At 37.5% G+C, this 19,540-nt stretch overlaps 1 protein-coding gene across 3 annotated transcripts in view; it reads right to left on the bottom strand.

Annotated features, from left to right (window-relative positions):
• Positions 1-19,540, bottom strand: part of RAB2A (RAB2A, member RAS oncogene family) — a 104,067-nt gene that overhangs the window by 51,401 nt on the left and 33,126 nt on the right. For 2 of the 3 annotated variants that reach the window (XM_025393149.1, XM_025393152.1), the window contains exon 2: positions 12,605-12,676. The exons of the other annotated variant lie outside the window; for it this stretch is intronic. In XM_025393149.1, the coding sequence (XP_025248934.1) occupies positions 12,605-12,676 (72 nt within the window). The remainder of the gene's footprint in view (positions 1-12,604; positions 12,677-19,540) is intronic. 3 annotated transcript variants of the gene reach the window in all.

Here is a 19,540-nt window from a genome sequence, read left to right as displayed (position 1 = left end):
GAGCCATAATTATTAATCACAAATGTTAAATATTAAAATTTCTTAAAAATTACATTAATATGGTATAAAAATCACCAAAAAGGGACAGATACATTTCAATATCATAGTATTGGTTCCAAGCATGAGTAATTAGCAAGGAAAGAAATCTCCAAATCTGCCATTAGCTATAACCAACGTTTTAACATACTTCCCAGACAGTGCTCCATGAATACACATGCAGAAATAAGTATATAATTCTGCATAAATGGGAACATAAAAATTCTGATCTACAATTTGCTTTTTATTTATTTAATAATACATCACAGACATTATTCTGTATCACAAACATCCTTGCAAATCAATAAACATAAAACTATGCCATTATTTTTGATGTCTGCATAATATTCTTTTGTGTACAGATAATTTACTAACTTGATACTTTATTGCTATAGATTTAGGTTGTTCTCCTATTTTCACTAAATAATGAATGCTAAAATGAACTTTCTGCATACATTTTTCAACTTACTATAATTTTAGGCAAATTATAAGAAATCGGATTACAGGTCAGAAGGAACACAGACTTCACACCCACAAGTTTACTACTTTGGCTTTTAACTTGCATTTATCATCTTTGGAAAGTACTCATTCAGTCATCAAAATAGTAGAAAAATAGGGGATAATTTTAGAAGGGCAAACAGTTGTGAAGACAACTCTGAAAGTAGTATATCTCTTATACCAAATCATTACTACCTAGAGTATGTTCAATCAGTATTTAGATCAGAGTCAGGGTGAAGGGAGGACACACATGGTAACCAGAAACCAAATGTTATCCTGGCAGAAAAACAACTTCTAGTTTCCCAGAGAAGAACACACTGCCCAATGTCGGAATTCCAATTCAGCATCTCCCATAACTCCCCAACTGTGATTAGAAGGGTGAGAAACAAAGATAATTTGTCCCATGACATAAAACCTGATGAGCTTTTACTCTACATTATAATAGTTATTCCATCCTACAGACCTGATGAATACCAAGAAACTAAAAATGATGTTTATGTTTCTCAGGCCCAGAAATACAAGAAAGCTAGAGAAAAGAGATTCAGGGGTCATCATGTATCAGACTGAAAAATGAAAAATTGACAAATTATGCCACATAAAACCATTACAGTGTTTACATATATATGCACCTACATATGCATATAGATTCATGACATATCTATGTGAATATATATATTCATATCTGTTCTATGCCACAGGGTGGAGTCATACACAAAACCCATTAATGACATGAAAAATGAAATTAGTTGGGGGAAGAAACCAGTTGCTAAGTAAGATACAGATGTTCTTTGAAATACTCCGTATTGAAAATGAATATATTGAAGCACAAAATTCTGCATGTCAGCGAGATATCAGACAGAGTAGAGGCTTTTTCATGAATCTATTGTTTCTATGTACAAATGAGACAGAGAGAGAGAAAAATTTATTTTTATTTTTCCTTTCACTGTCAGGGATGGGCTGGCTTTTAAGCACAATCCAAAACTATCTACATTGCTCATAATGTCAAATTTAACAAAAAACAACTACAGACTAGAAACAGACCAACCCATGAATGCTCCTGGTACCAAGGGTGAGCAGATAAGGAAGGCAAGGCTAGCAAAAGCAAGCAGATGCTCCCTCTCTGGAGCTGGTATCTTGAGCAGAGGGCTAAAGATATGGAAACTGACTTCTGATCATTCCATCCGAGCAGATGAGAAGCTAACACAACTGCTCCTGCTGCAGGAGAGCTATTAATAGTTTCTGCTTCCTGACCTCCAAGATGCTTTGTTCCTGCCCAATTCCAAGACAAAGTTTCCAACTTACTGTAGGTTCCATATATAACTACAGATATTCTAGAATATTTCCTTTGCTTACCCTAGCTAGAATTGGGTTTTAGTATGTTCGTCTCTTTACTCAAATTAAGCAGATTACCTGGACCCAGTGGCTCAGTATGGCCTGTAATCCCACACTTTGAGAGGCTGAGACAGGAGGATTGCTTGAGCCCAGGAATTGGAGACTAGCCTGGGAAACATAGGGAGACCCAGTCTCCATGAAAAATTAAAAAATGAGCCAGGTATGGTGGCATGTGCCTGTGGTCCCAGCTACTTGGGAGGCTGAAGCGGGGAAGGATCACTTGAGCCTAGGAACTCCAGGTTGCAGTGAGCCATGATTGTGCCACTGCTTTCCAGCCTGGGCAACACAATGAGACTTTGTCTCAAAAAACAAAAACAAAAACAAAAACAATTAATAAAGCAAGCAGGAAGAAGTCGTGAAGCTTAAAATCTTTAAACAATGATTTTGCCTCCAAAAATACATCCAATTTTAAATAAACCTGTTAAGTGAACATCAAGAATGTTTTTAAACCAGGGATATGTCATAATACAATAGACATTTTAACTTCACTTATCAACCAGGTCAGGATGGATAAAGAAAAACAAAACAACAACAACAACAAAACACAAGAAGCAAAGAGACCAGTTAAAAGGCTACTGTATTATATTTAGGCATGAGGTTAAAAAATGGTGGTGGGAAAAAAATACACATCTCAAAAAGAAAAACTGACAAGTGTTGTTGATTACTGAAAAACTATGATTTCTGTTTTCCTATCAAATGAAGCAAAAACATACTTTAATTTCAGCTTCAGAAATATAGCTCTTTCCCATTTACCTTCCCATAACTGGGTTCAATGTAGGTTTTACCCTTTAATTCTATGTGACAAATGAAAACACTGAATCCTAGTCTCTTGGAAGCCTCAGAAACAAATACAGAAACCAAAAACTTGACTTCTTTTCTGGAATATTAACATTTTTAAATCCTTTTCCTTGGATGTATACATGCTTGAGAATTCCATTTAGAAAGGTTTCCTTCTCTTTTTTTATGTGATAAATTGTTATTCTCTATGCCTTTGAGGCCCTCTTCCCAGATCCATTTTCAATTAACAGCCAATTTGGCTGCTAGATAAATTTCTGTGAAGTCAAAGTCAAGACCTCATTTACCTGACATTGTCAGGGTGTAATGCTTATTTTCTCAGATACGTTATTCACTTACAAGCTTCCAGAATCAAATACTCTGAATAGGTACACTTTTTAATTGTCTCCAATCATTATCATCCTTGCATCATTTACTGAGCATTCATAATCAGTATCTACTAGGTTGTGTGACCCTGGGCAAGTTATTAAGCCCCTTCTTTGTCTTAGTTTTCTCATCTGTAAAATGGTATTCATAATACCTACCTCATGAGTTTTTTTAAGATTAAAAGATGATTACATATGAAATAGAACAGTGTCTGGCACACAGTAAGTATTTAATATGTCAGGTATAATTATTATTATTCCATATTATGCACTAGAATGTCTAAACTACCATCCACATGACTAATGATGACAGCCCCTGTGAGAAAGGGCCATCTGTCAGAGACAGGTAGTCACTGGTACAGATATGTGCAGAGGCAGAATGTGGCTCCTTACCTAGGTAAGGCTGGGGCGTGCCCATTCAGGCCTCCTTGTAATGTCAAGGCCAGAACTTCCAGGCTGCTGGGGTACTAGGTGGGGTGCTAAGCGGAGAGCATAGCTAGGTGTAGAGCAAACAGCCTTCCTTACCAGCATGGTAACATATGGACTCCTATCCCCTATTCCTGTTCCTGGAACCTAGACACTGCAGAAGTTGAAAATGGAAGACTTGTGGGAAGACTTGTTCAAAATGAGACTTGTGGCCTGATTTTTCCTAATTCTAGAAACAAAGGAAAACTAGATACAAAAAGCAATGTCCTCAATTTTCTATGTAAAACAAAACAGCAAACACCACACTTAATGGCAAAACCCTAGAATAATTCAAATTATACTGAGAAAAATATTACAATATTTTCAATTTGGAAATTATTCTAGAGACTTTGGTCAAAAATTAGAGTAACAAAATTAAGAGAAACAGATTTTGGCTTAGGAAAAAATCATAACTTACAGATAGGACTAAACAGTCTACCTAGAACATACAAAATAATTTAACAACAGTGATGAAAAAAATTTACTTACAATAGCAACAAATCTACAAAATCTCAAAACAAACTTAGAAAAGCATAAGGCCTATATGAACAAAACTGTAAAATTTTACTGAACAGCATTTAAGAAAGTCTGAATAAATGAAAATATATATTATGTGTATAAACAGGTAATCAATGCTGTAAAAACATAAATTATCTCCAAATTAGCTCATAAATTGAACAAAATTATTTTCAAATTTAAAAGCCTCACTAATAGTCTTGCAACTTGGCAAAGTTCCATCTGGAAGAACAAATGCACAAGAATAATCAAGAAAACCTAGAAAGAAAGACCACCAACTGGCATGAAGCACACTACAAAGTTACAACAACTACCACAGTATGATATTGCCTCATGAAATAGAAAAAAAGACGTGGGAGGCCAAGGCAGGTGGATCACAAGGTTGCGAGATCGAGACCATCCTGGCCAACATGGTGAAACCCCGCCTCTACTAAAATTACAAAAATTAGTTGGGTGTGGTGGCACGTGCCTGTAATTCCAGCTACTCGGGAGGCTGAGGCATGAGAATTACTTGAATCCAAGAGGTGGAGGTTGCAGTGAGCAGAGATCGCACCACTGCACTCCAGCCTGGCAACTAAATGAGACTCTGTCTCAAAAAAAAAAAGAAAAGAAAAGAAAGATGAACAAAACATATTTTGGCACCATCAAACAGGCTTGCTTACACACAGGGATTTAACATATTACAAAGGTAACAGGACAAGAATGAATGGCTTATTTAATGGTGTGAGGCCACGAGCTATATAGGGATTAAAGAAAATGATAGCAGCCATAAAAAAGAATGAAATCGTTTCTTTTGCAGCAGCAGGGATGGAGGTGAAGGCCATTATCCTCAGTGAACTAACTCAAAAAATCAAATACTGCATGTTCTTGCTTATAAAGTAGGAGCTAAACAATGGGTACACACAGACATAAAGATGGAAATAATAAACACTGGGGACTCCAAAAAAGTGGAGTTTGGGAAGGGGGTGAAGGATGAAAAATTACCTATTGAGTACAATATTCACTATTTGGGTAATGAGTATGCCAGAAGCCCAGTACCCGCCAGTACACAGTATACCCATGTAACAAACATGCGCATGCACCTCCATATCTAAAATAAAATTTAAAAAAAGAAAGTGATATACATGACCACATACCAAATAGAATGCAAATTTAAAGTTACAGAAGAATATTTAAGACATTATATGTAATTTTTGCAAAAAGCAAGGCTAGGAAGCCACAATAGATTTGAGTTAAAAAAAAAAACAAAAAACAAAAACAACTAGTTATCCCTTAATAATTCAAAGTAGCAAAAAAAAAAAAAACAAACAACAAAAAAAAAAACCACAAAGATATATGACAAGTAAAATCAAAGAGAAGATAAATAGTTCTTAAACATAGGAAAAATGCTCGGCCTCACTAAAAAAGAATGAAAAAGTAAAAAAACAAAACAAAACTTTTTTGTCTCTAATTTACAAATATTAAAAACTGAATGAGCTGCAGTAGAAGGAAGGATGAGAAGGAATGGGCACTTTGATACATCAGCAGGGAGAGTGCAAATTAGAACAGCTTTGTGTGTGTGTGTTTAGGAATACATTTAAAAGCTTCAGAAGGCACTAACACACATCACTCAGTGGTTGCTGGAGGGCCAAAGTTATATAGGGAATTTAACTCTCTCCAGATTCTTACAACATTTTCACAATGATCACACTCTGAGAGGAAAATACTTCCACATTTTAAAAATCAGCTACAGAGGGCCAGGCATGGCGGCTCATGTCTGTAATCCCAGCACTTTGGGAGGCCGAGGCAGGCAGATCACGAGGTCAGAAGATCAAGACCATCCCGGCTAACACCGTGAAAACCCATCTCTACTAAAAAAAAAAAATACAAAAAATTATCCAGGCATGGTGGTACGTGCCTGTAGCCCCAGCTACTTGAGTGGCTGAGGCAGGAGAATCGCTTGAACCTGGGAGGTGGAGGTTGCGGTGAGCCAGGACGGTGCCACTGCACTCCAGCTTGGGCGATAAAGCGAGACTCGGTCTCAAAAAAATTATTTTTCAGCTACAGAGACTTTTTGAGAGCTTAATGAGAAGTTCGAGAGGTCTTTTAAACTATTATTCTAACTTCTTGGCAATGTTGTTCTAGGCAACTCAAGTTACTAGAAAACTGAACCTCAAATAAATGAGGTGTATTTTAAAACTGATTTCCTGTGGTGAGCCTGACGGAAGCAATCACGCTTCAATTCTATTACTTTGTCCTAAAAGTATACTTTCATTTCCACCAATCATTCCTTTCTTTCTTTTTTTTTTTCTTTTTTTTTTTTGTGAGGCAGGGTCTTGCTCTGTTGCCCAGGCTGGAGTGCAGTGGTGCTATCATGGCTCACTGCAGCTATCATGGCTCACTGCAGCCTTAAACTCTTGAGCTCAAGCAATCCTCCCACCTCAGTCTACCAAGTAGCTGGGGCTACAGGTGTGTGCCACCACGCCTGACTAGTTTTTAAACTTTTTGTAGAGATGGGATCTCACTCTGTTGCCCTGGCTGGTCTCAAATATCTGGCATCAAGTGATCCTCTTGCCTCTGCCTCCTAAAGTGTTGGGATTATAGGTGTGAGCCCAGCAATCATTTCTTATAGGTTGACTGGTTTAAGGAAGTCGGGGAGATAGGTAAGAAGGTGAAATCAACATATAAATGGCCTAGCCACTAGACTAACATTTGTCAAACTGTCCATTTGTAGGTAGTGAATTAAATGTAGTGGAAATTAGCGGGCTATGCATTATTTGTAAGCAACATAACTGAACAGTATAACATAAAGGAATGCAAGCATTAAGCCCTGCAATGGCAAGTACAGCTTTATGAAGTGTTCCTCCACTAAGTAGGTAGAATATTTAGCAAATATTTTTAGAGTCCCTAGTATGTACCAGGTGCAGATACAGCAATAAACAAAACAGAGAACCATCTGCTGTCATGGACCTTACTTTTTATTGGTGGGGTAAAATCTATTTACTTATATTTACTTGTATAAAACGTTAAGGAGAACAATAAATCTAGGTGGGAGGATGGGTATGAATGTGTGTATATAGGTATACAGATTAAAAGCTGGAAAAGAGAGCCATGAAAAATAACCATCAAAAAGGGAAAAATTAATGATGCCTGAAAGCAAAAAGAACTACTAAAGCAGTATCCTTCAGTAGGCCCTGGCTAAGAACTTAAGTTTACCCACAGCACCAAGGGAAAGGCTTAGTTTATGGGCACAATGCAGGTAGGTGGGTCAATGCAGTGGTAGAAACCTGTGAAAACCCTCTTCTACTTGCCTCTATTTTCTGAGTGAAACCGAAACTGGGTTATCAGCTGAGAGTAAAGATAGCAAAGATATCTTGCTTAAAGAGCAAGAAAGTCTGATATCGTTCTACAGGAAACTAAAGGGTGCATATAATGGAAATAAAAGTACAATTGTCAGGTAGTACTAAGGGTTTACTTGACGTGAGTGTCCAAGAAATTAAAATGAGACTAGTTAGTATGGCTCTGTACTTTTCTCCAGACATGTCTAGCTGTACATGTTAGGAATAGATGATTGGATTTAACCTATGGTTTAGCCACAAGACTATGATACAGCATGAGAGGGACAAGAAAACTGTGGGTATATGCAGGAATGATTAAGGAGGAAAGTAGGAACACAAGAGAGATGAGAGTGAAAAGATGATAGAATCAATGGCATAATTTTGATGAGGTGAAAAAATTGTTAGCATTAGGGACTAAAGAAAGTGAGCAGGAAGGACAGGATAGAAAGTCAAATAGTCAATGCATGAAACTAAATTCTGAAGTGGTTCCAGATACTGGTAATGATGAGTCCTGAGAGTAACTATGGGAGGGAGTAGCTGAAGCAGGGTGGAACCAAGATCACTGGGGACAGGGGGAGAAAAATAAAGCCACTGAGAGGCTAGGATGTGTGCACCAGGCAAAGAACATAAAATGTATTTCCAGCTGGGTAATCAATATTTAAAAGTCATTTCTCCAATGTTTTTAACCTTCAGTGCCCATATGAATCACTTGGAGATCCTGTTAAAATGCAAATTATGATTCAGTAAGTTCTTTAACAAGCTCCCACACGATACTGATGCTGCTGCTGGTCCAGCGCAACAGCACACGAACCATCTTTTGAGGAGCAAGGCTCTAGTCTGAACCTTCTGAATTGTGTCCATGAAGCTATTTATAAACTGCTTCTATGATTCATTTCTTAACAATTCTCACTGAGAGAGACAGTCAAAGGTTAAAGAATATTTGTACACAGCCTTTTAAAAACTTTCATGGTCTTTTATTTTCTCTTTTCTATCATTTAATACCTTCTTAGTCACAAACCAACCTTAAATTTTTCCACCCTCATTTATTCATCCAGCAAAGGCAAGTATGCAGCAGAGTAAAGATACTGTCTTACTACTTATTTTACCAAAAATTCTAATGTTCTTTTTAAAAATATGTGACAATAACTGCTAACTTTTTTTATGTCTGAAAAATATATTGCTGTGATGAGTGTCAAAAATGTTAAGGAGGTCTTGGGCCAATGAAGGCAAAAACATGTCTTAACAATACTGCTTCTACTGGCCTGTATTTAGCTTGACTGAAGGAATGGTGGTACTGAATACCCTTTTAATGTATGTATGCAACTCTACATAAGTTGTAGTGGCAAGAAGCACCCCTTTACTCTTCCTCTTCCAGAGTTGGCTTTTACTTTAAAAAATGACTTTCAGTGAAAACAATGTAATTATCATTATCAACAATGAACATTAAGCACCTATCAGCATTCTGAGAACACTTTTATGATCCTAAATGTTCTGTTTGCTTCAGATAATTTTTTAAAGTATCATTACCTCAAATATCCTGAAACATCTTAAATATTGAGACTCTGTAGAGTGAATGTATAGAGTACATTTATGTTCACTTTATAGGATCTAAAATAAGATTTCAACTTAAAAAAATAGTTCATGATAGCTACCATCTTCGTTCTGTAATAACAGACTGTTGCTAAAGCCATGGTTGGACTATGACCCCAACAAAACACAATCCATTTTATGAATGTGTACGGGGTGTAATTTCCCTTAACACACAGCAGGTAAAAAGACGGGACGTCCTACATACATCCTCCATAAAATTTACTTTGCCTTTTTAGGAGGACTGATCCTGATTATGAATAATGAATTTCTAACGCATGAGCTACTAGGAATCCATATTGGTGCTGAGCATTATATTGAAACTGTGCCTATACAGTAGTTGTTCCTTTCCTGTTAACAATGTTTCTCCATAAGTGTGGGTATATAAATCTTACTTCCTTTAAATGGGAGCTATAGTTTGGGATATGGACAGTTGTTCAGAAAAGAACTGTAATAAGCAAATATGTCAAGCAATGGCATCCTCTGAGAAGAGAAAGACTGAGGGTATGAAAAAGTACTAAGTGTTCAGGCAGGAGCAAGCAGCAAAGACTTGATGGCACATAGTGTCTACACGTGTTAGAGAAAAGTAGGAGAGAAAGCAAGAGAGGCAGACTGAGAAGAATCATGAGCTCAGGAGTCAATGGTTTATAAACAGAGTAGAGAATTGATCATTACAGGGGACAAAAGATAAGGACATGGTGACTAGCTAGAATAGCTAGGTGTGAGGGAATTCTGGTGGTGGCTATGTATGACTACTCACCCAGATTGCTCCTATGACTACCAATGTGGAAACCATGTTGTATAAAAGTGATTCTGGGCCCATGAAGAGAGTGGACAGAACAAGAGAGAAGTGGGCCTGAACCAAATTGAGCCAATGAACTCTCTTGCCTAGGAAACTTAGAACTGAGTTAAAGAGAATCTCTGCTCTCCTGAATGGTATATGAACTTTGGAGCTATTGACAATGGCCATTTCCCATCATGGAGATAGGGAAATCAAAAACAATGGTCAAAAGGGAGACAGAAAAATGAAACCGGCATGAGAAGAGAATGGGAGACAATGAGGGAAGGATGGAAGACTGAGAAACAGAATTTCCTGTGTTCCCTCCTTAAAAGCTCTGAGCTCTGGTTCCAGGCTGACCCAGCTGGCTCCCTGCCCTCATGTTGAGACATACCTGAATATTAAAATAATAAATTGCCCTTTTGTTTAAACCCATCTGGGTAAATTTTTGTCATTTACAACCAACTGTAAAAGTTAGAAAAAAAATGGTATGCCAGTCAGTGCAACCAGAAAAACAGAAACTACACTTTAAGTACGTAGGGTACAGGGAATTTAATGTAGGGACTTGGTTATAGTAAACAAAGAGCCCCCAAAAACCCAAAGAAGAGATGGGGAATAAGCCCAGAGATTACAAACAGCAGGAAGCTGCTACCACCCCTAGGCTAGAAAGACAAGAGGGAAAAAGGTTATCAGAGCTCAGGAACCAGACCACTTGGGCCTGCCAGGCAGGGGCTGGAGCCAGAGGAATGGAGAACACAGTCAACCCAAAGAGAAAAAGATCCTTGGTTTTTCTTCTCTTTCAGCCTCCTATTTCCCAGTGCCTGCCATTAGCAAACCTAGTGTGAAGCCAGCTGGCAGTTTATATGAGTTATAGTTTCCCAAACAACTCTCGGGTCTACTCCTTTATCTCTCCCCACAAGTACAGCCTATGGCAGACGTGTCCAATCTTCTGGCTTCTCTGGGCAACACTGGAAGAAGAATAACTGTCTTGGGCCACACATAAAATATACTAACACTGACAGGTGATGAGCCAAAAAAAAAAAAAAAGCAAAAAAATCTTATAGCGTTTTAAGAAAATATATGAATCTGTGTTGGGCCTCATTCAAAACTGTCCTGGGCTACATGCAGGTCATGGGTTGGACAAGCTTGGCCTATGTTAACTTCTGACAGTAGGCTCAGGTCCATCTTCTCCACTTGGTGTGCCATACTAACTTAGAACTTTATACATAAGAGTCAAAGAAAAGGAAGAACACTGTTGTTTAGTATCCTATACTAAAAACAACTGTTTTGCTAGTTATCTTAGAACTGAGTCATGCCTAAAGTTGGCTAGTTTCAAACCTATTAAGCAAAGAGCAAATTTGCCTCTATAGGAGGTGGGGAAGAGAGTTCATTAAACAGGCCAGTGCAGTGGCTCACACCTGTAATCCCAGCACTTTGGGAGACTGAGGCTGGCAGATTGCCTGAGCCCAGGAGTTTGAAACCAGCTTGGGCAACAAGGCAAAACCCTGACTCTACCAAAACACGAAAAATTAGCCAGGCATGGTAGCGCATACCTGTAGTCCTAGCTACCTGGGAGGCTGAGGTGGGAACATCACTGGAGCCAGGGATCTGGGGGCTGCAGTGAGCTGTGATTGCATCACTGCACTCCAGCCTAGTCTACAAAATGAGACCCTGTCTCAAAAAATAAAACAAAATGTTACAGTTATTAGGACCAGCATGAGTTACCTGTTTCACCCATCATTATTGTATACACTTAAAACTATCAAAATTAAAATAGAATATGGATAGTCTTAATGACAGTAGTTGCTAACAAAAGATTTCAATATATCCACAAAGTATTATACCTGTAGCTTAGTTGAAAACTATTAGTTAATAATGTTATTCATGAGCTCTATCTTTGATTTGGTATTTTAAAAACACACAGAACATAAGGATCAACATGCTATAAATGGTAAATTAATAATGTCAACAGAAAATGAGCAGTCAGTAGCTAAAAAGATTCATTAAGCAGTTCGTTGTAAAGAATGACTAGATTTCCAATGATCTGTTTCTTCATATTTGACTAATTTACAGTTAATGGGCTACAGCCACAAAAGAATAATCCAGCTAGATTCTTCAGCTTTCAGAATATAAAATGTAATTTTTAAACAAATAAAAATCCTAAATAGTAAGATTACCTAAAGTTTTTAGCTTTTCACTCATCTTAACTTTTTCCTTTGCATATTAATAAAATGGAAAATCATTATTTTAAATAATAACAGCTAATATTTGTTGACTATTTCTTACCAGTAACTATTTCATTTACTCTTTATAACTGAGGAAAATACAAAATGCCCAGTGGTACTTTTTCTCAGTTAATAATTATAGGAAAGTCTAAAGCACTTTCACATTGCCAGGCACTTTAATGCTTTACATTTACTAACTCACTGCTCACAGTAACTTCATGTGATTGGTACTACTACTATTCTCATTGAACAGAAAGAGAAACTGAGACATGAAACAGGGAAGTGACTTGCATAGGAAGTTAGTAGCAGAGACTTGATTCAACTTCCAGCAAGCTGAGTCAAAGTTTCTGCTCTTACCTTGCTTGGATACTGTCTCTTAATTGTTTCATCGTTAATTACAACTGAAATCTTAAAAACTACTGTCTTTCAGCATGCTAACCAGTTCTACAAAGCTGGGCAATATTTATTTTTACTACACATATTTTTAAAAAGTGACAGAGACAAAACTGCATAACAACAAATCCAGTTTCACGGATTTTAGCATCATCACTAGTAGAATGGACCTTCTAGCATTTTCCATTTAAACTACCCAAAACTTTTAATGCTTCTCATCCCTTTTATAAAACTTACCAATAGTAAGGTCATGCACTGGCTGAAACCTCTTGTCTGTAAACTGTAGCAATAAGCATGATTTACCAACACCTGAAAGTTAAACAAAAAATAAATAAGAGACAAAATTCACAGAAATTAAGACACTTTACAAAAAGGATATGGAAAAAAGGCAGCCAGGGCTTCTGGTGCATTGTGAATAATCTACCATGATTTCCTCAGTACTCTTAATTTCTTGCAAAATAAGAAGACTAATGATTTAGGTGGAAGCTATAAACCAATCTAAAGTACATTTTCTTTCTTACAGTCTAAAGTTCATTTCTTACAATCTAAAGTACATTTCTTTCTTATACATTCAATATTTCAATGTGAAAGATAAATGTGGCAGCTAAACTTGTAGACGACAACTAACCAGGTCCTCCTGGTAGCCTCTACTATGGTAGTGTTTTTGTGCACTTTTGTTCTTTGTGTAACAGTGAAAATATTTAAAGCATAGTAATAGTTCATTTTATCATACTCCCCTATGAACAAACAAATAAATAAGCTAGCAATAAGTGTCTGAGATCTACTTTTCTGGGAAAAGTTCCTTGCTCTGTTTTCTCGCTAATTCATTTCACGAGCAAATGGAATCTGAATTGCATTCCTTCACTCTATTAAAATTGACCCCATTAAGGTCATGAATATAACTTCCACATTTCTAAATTCAAAGGAAAATTTTCTATATTCATCCTACTTGTCCTCTAAGGAAAACTGGATACTGAATACCATACCCCCTTCTTACTCATTTTCAAGTCCTCTAAGAAACACTTCCTCATCCTCATGCTAGACAAAGGCTGCTTAATTGATAGCATCTTGCACTTCTACAAAATACTAAAAGCAGTCACCATTCATTCATTCATTCATTCACTCACTCAAAGTCTTTACTGAAAGCTAAGTATCACTACACTAGGACTTTAAAATACAGTAATGTAGAAAACCAACATGGTTCCTGTGTATGGAGTTACAGTCTAGTTACAGGTAGAGAAATTAAACAAAATGAATACCGAAATAATATACTGTATATGAATAATTTGAAATAATTATAACGACTGATCTGAAAGGGAATAAAGTGCTATGAGAAAGGGTAACAAACTCAGTGCAGTGGCTCAAGCCTGTAATCCCAGCATTTTGGGAGGCCAAGGTAGGCCTTAAGCCCAGGAGTTCAAGACCAGCCTGGGCAACAGAGGGAGACAGTCTTTTAAAACAAAAAAAGACCAAAAAAAAAAAAAAAAAAAAAAAAAGATGGGTGTGGTGGTGCGCATGTGTAGTTTCAGTTACTCGAGAGGCTGAAGTGGGAGGATAGTCTGAGACCAGGAGTTGAAGGCTGCTATGATCACACCACTGCCCTCCAGGGTAGGTAACAGAGTGAGACTCTGTCTCACAAAACAAACAAATGATACTTAATTTAGACAAAAGGAATGAAGAAAATCTTTTTTTTTTTTTTGGAGATGGAGTTTTGCTCTTTCACCCAGGCTGGAATGCAGTGGCATGATCTCAGCTCACTGCAACCTCTGCCTCCCAAGTTCAAGCAATTCTCCTGCCTCAGCCTCCCAAGTAGCTGGCATTACAGGCACACACCCCCAAGCCTGATTAACTTTTGTTATCTTTAGTAGAGACAGGTTTCACTATGTTGGTCAGGCTGGTCTCAAACTCCTGACCTCAGGTGATCCATCCCCCTTGGCGTCCCAAAGTTTTGGGATTACAGGTGTGAGCCACCATGCCTGGCTGGGATAGAGAAAACCTTTCTGAAGAAATGACAGTGAAAAGAAACTGGAATTTCAAAACATGCGATCTTTAGTTTTCTTCTCTGTTGTATTACAAAAGGCCCAAAGTCAAACTCATTTTATCCAATTTTTAACTCTTTTGAACAGACTTTCAGGTGTAGGACAGAAGACAAAAGAACAGTTTTTTTTTTAAGTTAAAAGAGTTAGTTATCAAGTACACCAAAAGAATTTACTCTATATCCAAAACCTAGCATGAAAGAATATTATCTTTTTTTTTTTTTTTTTTTTTTTTTGAGACGGAGTCTCACTGTGTCTCCCAGGCTGGAGTGCAGTGGCGCGATCTCGGCTCACTGCAAGCTCCGCCCCCCGGGTTCACGCCATTCTCCCGCCTCAGCCTCCCAAGTAGCTGGGACTACAGGCGCCCGCTACCGCGCCCGGCTAGTTTTTTGTATTTTTAGTAGAGACGGGGTTTCACCATGTTAGCCAGGATAGTCTCGATCTCCTGACCTTGTGATCTACCCGCCTCGGCCTCCCAAAGTGCTGGGATTACAGGCTTGAGCCACCGCGCCCGGCCAGAATATTATCTTTTAAAAGATGTGAAAGTTAAAAATAGGTGAGCAATTACTTAACATCCCCAATTTTTTCATGTGGTATAGAAAAAATATATATAGTTAGAAATCACAAGTTTTCTTGAGGGACTTCAAGAATCATCTAAGAGTTTGGTAATCATTTAAGTGATAGAAGAACCAGAAAACCCTTTCCCACCTCACAAGACAATATGTATCACTCTAGTAATACTAATCTTATTCTGACTAAGTGCTGGTTAAATACAGAAAATGCTTATTTCTTTGGTTCCTCATTTTTCAGGATTCCATATTCCAGCTCAGGCTGGCCACAAACTCTTGACCTCAAGAGATCCTACCACCTTAGACTCTCAAGGAGCTGGGACTATAGGTTATGTGTCACTACACCTACACCTAAGTTTCTGTGTTCCTAAAAAATTTTTTTAAAATTTTAATTGACACATAATTGTACTTATTTATGAGACAGTGATATTTCCATACATGTATACAATGTGTAATGATCGATCAGGGTAATCAGAGTATCTGTTCACCTCAAACATTCATCATTTTTTTATGTACATTGGTAACATTCAAAAATCCTCTCTTACAGCTATTTGAAAATATACAAGAAGTTATTAATCATAGTCACCCTATAGTACTATAGAACAGGAGAACTTATTCCTGCTATAATTTTGTACCTGTTAACCTAACCACTCCCTATCCTCACCTTTCCCCTACCCTTCCCAGCCTCTAATACCCACAATTCTACTTTCTGCCTTTATGAGCTCAACTTTTTAAGCTATTACTTATTGTGAATATGAGAACATGCAGTATTTACTTTTCTATACCTGACTTATTTCACTTTACATAATGTCCTCCAGTCTCATCCATGTTGCCACAAATGACAGGATTTCATCCTTTTTTATGACGAATAGTATTCCATCGCGTATATTTACAACATTTTCATTATCCATTCATCTACTGGTGGACACTTAGGTTGATTCTACATCTTGGCTATTGTGAATAGTGCTGCAACAAACATGGGAGTGCAGATATTAACACTACTTTGATATAATGATTTATATTCCTTTGGATAAATACCCAGTAGTGGGATTACTGGATCATACGGTAGTTTTATTTTTAGTTCTTGGAGGAATCTTGATATTGTTTCTCTTAGCGACTATAATTTAAATTCCCACCAGCAGCATATAAGAATTCTCTTTTCTCTGAATCCTCACCAGCATGTTATTTTTTGTCTTTTTGATAATAGCCAGTCTAACTAAGATGAGATGTTATCTCACTGTGGTTTTGGTTTGCATTTCCCTGATGATTAGTGATGTTGAGCATTTTTCATATACTTGATGGCCATTTGTGTGCCTTCTTTTGAGAAATGTCCATTCAGATCCTTCCCTCATTTTAAAATCATTTTTGTTTTTACTGTTGAGTTCCTTGTATATGCTAGATATGAATCCCTTGTAAGATAGTTTGCAAATATTTTATCCCATTCTAAAAGTTGTGTTTTCATTCTATTGTTTCCTTTGCTGTGAAGGAGTTTAGTTTGATATAATCCCATTGGTCTATCTTTGCTTTTGTTGCCTTTTTGTTTGCTTCTTGTGCTTTTGAAGTCTTATCCATAATATCTTTGCCTGGATCAGTGTCCCGAAGCATTTTCCCAGCATTTTCTTCTAGTAGTTTTATAGTTTTGGGTCTAGTTTTGAAAGACCAAAGTATTTCACCCATTTTGAGCTGATTTTTGTATATGGTGAGAGACAGGGGTCTAATTTATTCCTGCACATGGCTATCTAGTTTTCCCAGCACAATTTATTGAAGATAAATATATTCGTGCCCATAAACTATATCTATATAATGTATCAGCTTACAACCTCCTTGAAAATAATCTCTTCTGGCTTTGTCAGGCTACAACTATCTCTTTGATGTCTTAATTCTATGACAACCAACTCCTCTTCTTCCACGTAACCCTGAAAATACTGGAGGTCTTCCTTAACCCTCTGCACTCTACCTTTTGTTGTCACTTGAGAGCACGAATCCAGACCCGTGGCCTCAACCTATGTTCTTCTTTTTCTTTTTTTTATTTTGAGATGGAGTCTCGTTCTGTCGCCCAGCCTGGAGTGCAATGGCGCGATCTCAGGTCACTGCAACCTCCGCCTTCCGGGTTCAAGCAATTCTCCTGCCTCAGCCTCCTGAGTAGCTGGGACTACCGGCGCACGCCGCCATGCCCAGCTAATTTTTTGTATTTTAGTAGAAACGGGGTTTCACCATGTTGCCAGGCTGGTCCTCAACCTACTTCTATAAATTAGTCAGTGATTATCAAATCCACCACCTTAACTTCACTCCAATTATTTCCAACTGCCTACTAAACATTTACACTTCAATACCTTCAGCTCCAAAACTCAGACTTCTGGAACCAATTTCATTCTTTTTCATTCTCTTATTCATCATCCTCCCAATCAACCTGTGATTCACCCTACCCATGACAGAAGAGACCAAAACACAGCTTCTCCTTCAGTATTTCCTAATCTCTGGAATTGTTTCCCAATGGATCATACTTAAAAGAAACTTGGAATCATCCTTAATTACTCCTCTTCTTTCATCATCCAGCTCTAGTGGTTCATCCATCTCATCAATTCTCTCCGAAAGTCTTCATAAATTCCATGCTCTACCCTCCTCTGAATCATCAGTGCTCTAGTTCTGGTTCTCACTAAGAACCAGATCTTTCTTCCTTCAGCCTTTCTAATCTATTTTGTAAATCACTGTGAAAATGTTTGCTAAAATGCAGATACAGTTAACTCACTCTCATGTTACGCTGACTAAAATATAAAAATTCAAGATCTTCAAAATAGTACACAAAGTCCTTTTTGAGCTGAAAATTATTACTCTAAGAGATTAATACTAAGACAACACAGTCCAAAGACTCTATAGTTAGCAACAACAAACCATCTCTTGTCCCCTGAAATGATATCATATTTTTTTGCTGGTACCTTTTACAAAGGAACTTTTCACTTCCTGGCAAATTTAAATTCATGCTTTAAGACTTAATTCAAAGTTTTATATGTCCTCTTTGGTAGAACATTCTTGTTCCAAAGATTCTACCAATCCCCAAGCAGAACTAATGGTTTAGCCCCGACAATCATATACGCCAATGAATCAATCAATTTCAGCCTTGGGTTCCCATAATACTATATACATGCCTCAAAACCCTGATTAGAATTCCAGCTCTGTCACTTATTAGCTGTAACATAGGGTACTTGACCTTTCTAAGCCTCAGAATTCTTGTCTATAAAATGGAGGAAATCTTTACCCTCAATGAACTGTTGTAAGAAGCAAATGAAATATATAGATATAAAAGGGACCCTGTACAGTACTGGTAACCTGAGTGTGTCCTGTTTATAACAATTATTTGAGCTATACACTTAGGATACATGCATTTTTCTGTGTGCCTAATATACTTCAATAAAAATGAAAACAACAAACTGATGGTCTTTTTGATGCATCAATTTGGCTAGGCCCTACCCTCGTTATGCAGTCAAACACTAATCCAGGTGTTGCTGTGAAGGCATCATACATGTAATAAAAATCCATAATCGGCTGACTTTAAGTGCGACGGGGGCTTCCCAGAGAGAAGAAATAATTCCGCCCGTGGACAGCAACTTTAGCCATACCTGTGGGTTACAGCCTGTCCTGAGGATTTCAGACTTGTTTGTCTAGCCCCCACAATCACATAAACCAAATAAACCAATCAATTTCAATTTCAACTCCCATCTCTATCTATCTAATCACATGCACACATATATCCTACTGGTTCTGCTTCTCCAGTTGGACATTGACTTTTTTTCACTTTTTCTTTTTTCAACCCCTATCTTTATTATCCCAGATACTGAATCTTACAAACAACTGTCACCACTCAAAAAGCACAGTGTGTAGAACAGAAAGCCCTCAAATAAAGCTATTATTTTTATTAATTGTATCATGCTTTATAGGCTCTCCTATAACAGAACGTGACCCCCCAAGTCACATAGTATATGAGCTCTATTAGGACAGAAATCACTTGCAAGAGTGTGTCCCTAGCACACAGCAGGTACAAAGCAAGCCTCTATCTGTCCTCATACCTTTTTTACTAGAAAGCTTGTCTAAGTTGTTGACTGATAACAGAGAGAAAATTTGCACATACAGCTAATTCTAAATTTCCCTTACTACCTCTAGAAGATGGGAGGGGTTTAACCAACTGTGTAACTTTCCATATATCATTTCATCTTTTTGGACATAATTTTACTATACGTACAGAGAATCACAGAATTGAGCCAGACAATCATCAAGTTTCTTTCTAACTCTACTAATTGGCCCTGATGATTTATTACTTAGAGCTTTAAAATTTAGTAACATTTTCTTCTCATGGATAAAGTTAACATCTGAGTATCTGTTTAAATAGAAATGGAAAACAATGAATCCATCACGTCACAAAGTATACTAATACGAAGAGAACATAGAGAACTCTTTTCCCTACAACTTATAAGAGTGATAGGTCACTGAGCATGGTGGCTCACACCTGTAATCCCAGTACTTTGGGAGGCTGAGGCAGGAGGATCACTTGAGACCATGAGTTCTAGTCCAGC

The sequence above is a fragment of the Theropithecus gelada genome, chromosome 8, assembly GCF_003255815.1.
Source record: "Theropithecus gelada isolate Dixy chromosome 8, Tgel_1.0, whole genome shotgun sequence".
NCBI lineage: Eukaryota > Metazoa > Chordata > Mammalia > Primates > Cercopithecidae > Theropithecus > Theropithecus gelada.
The sequence above is the reverse complement of the archived record's forward strand: the minus strand, read 5'-3'. Positions and strand labels throughout refer to the sequence as shown.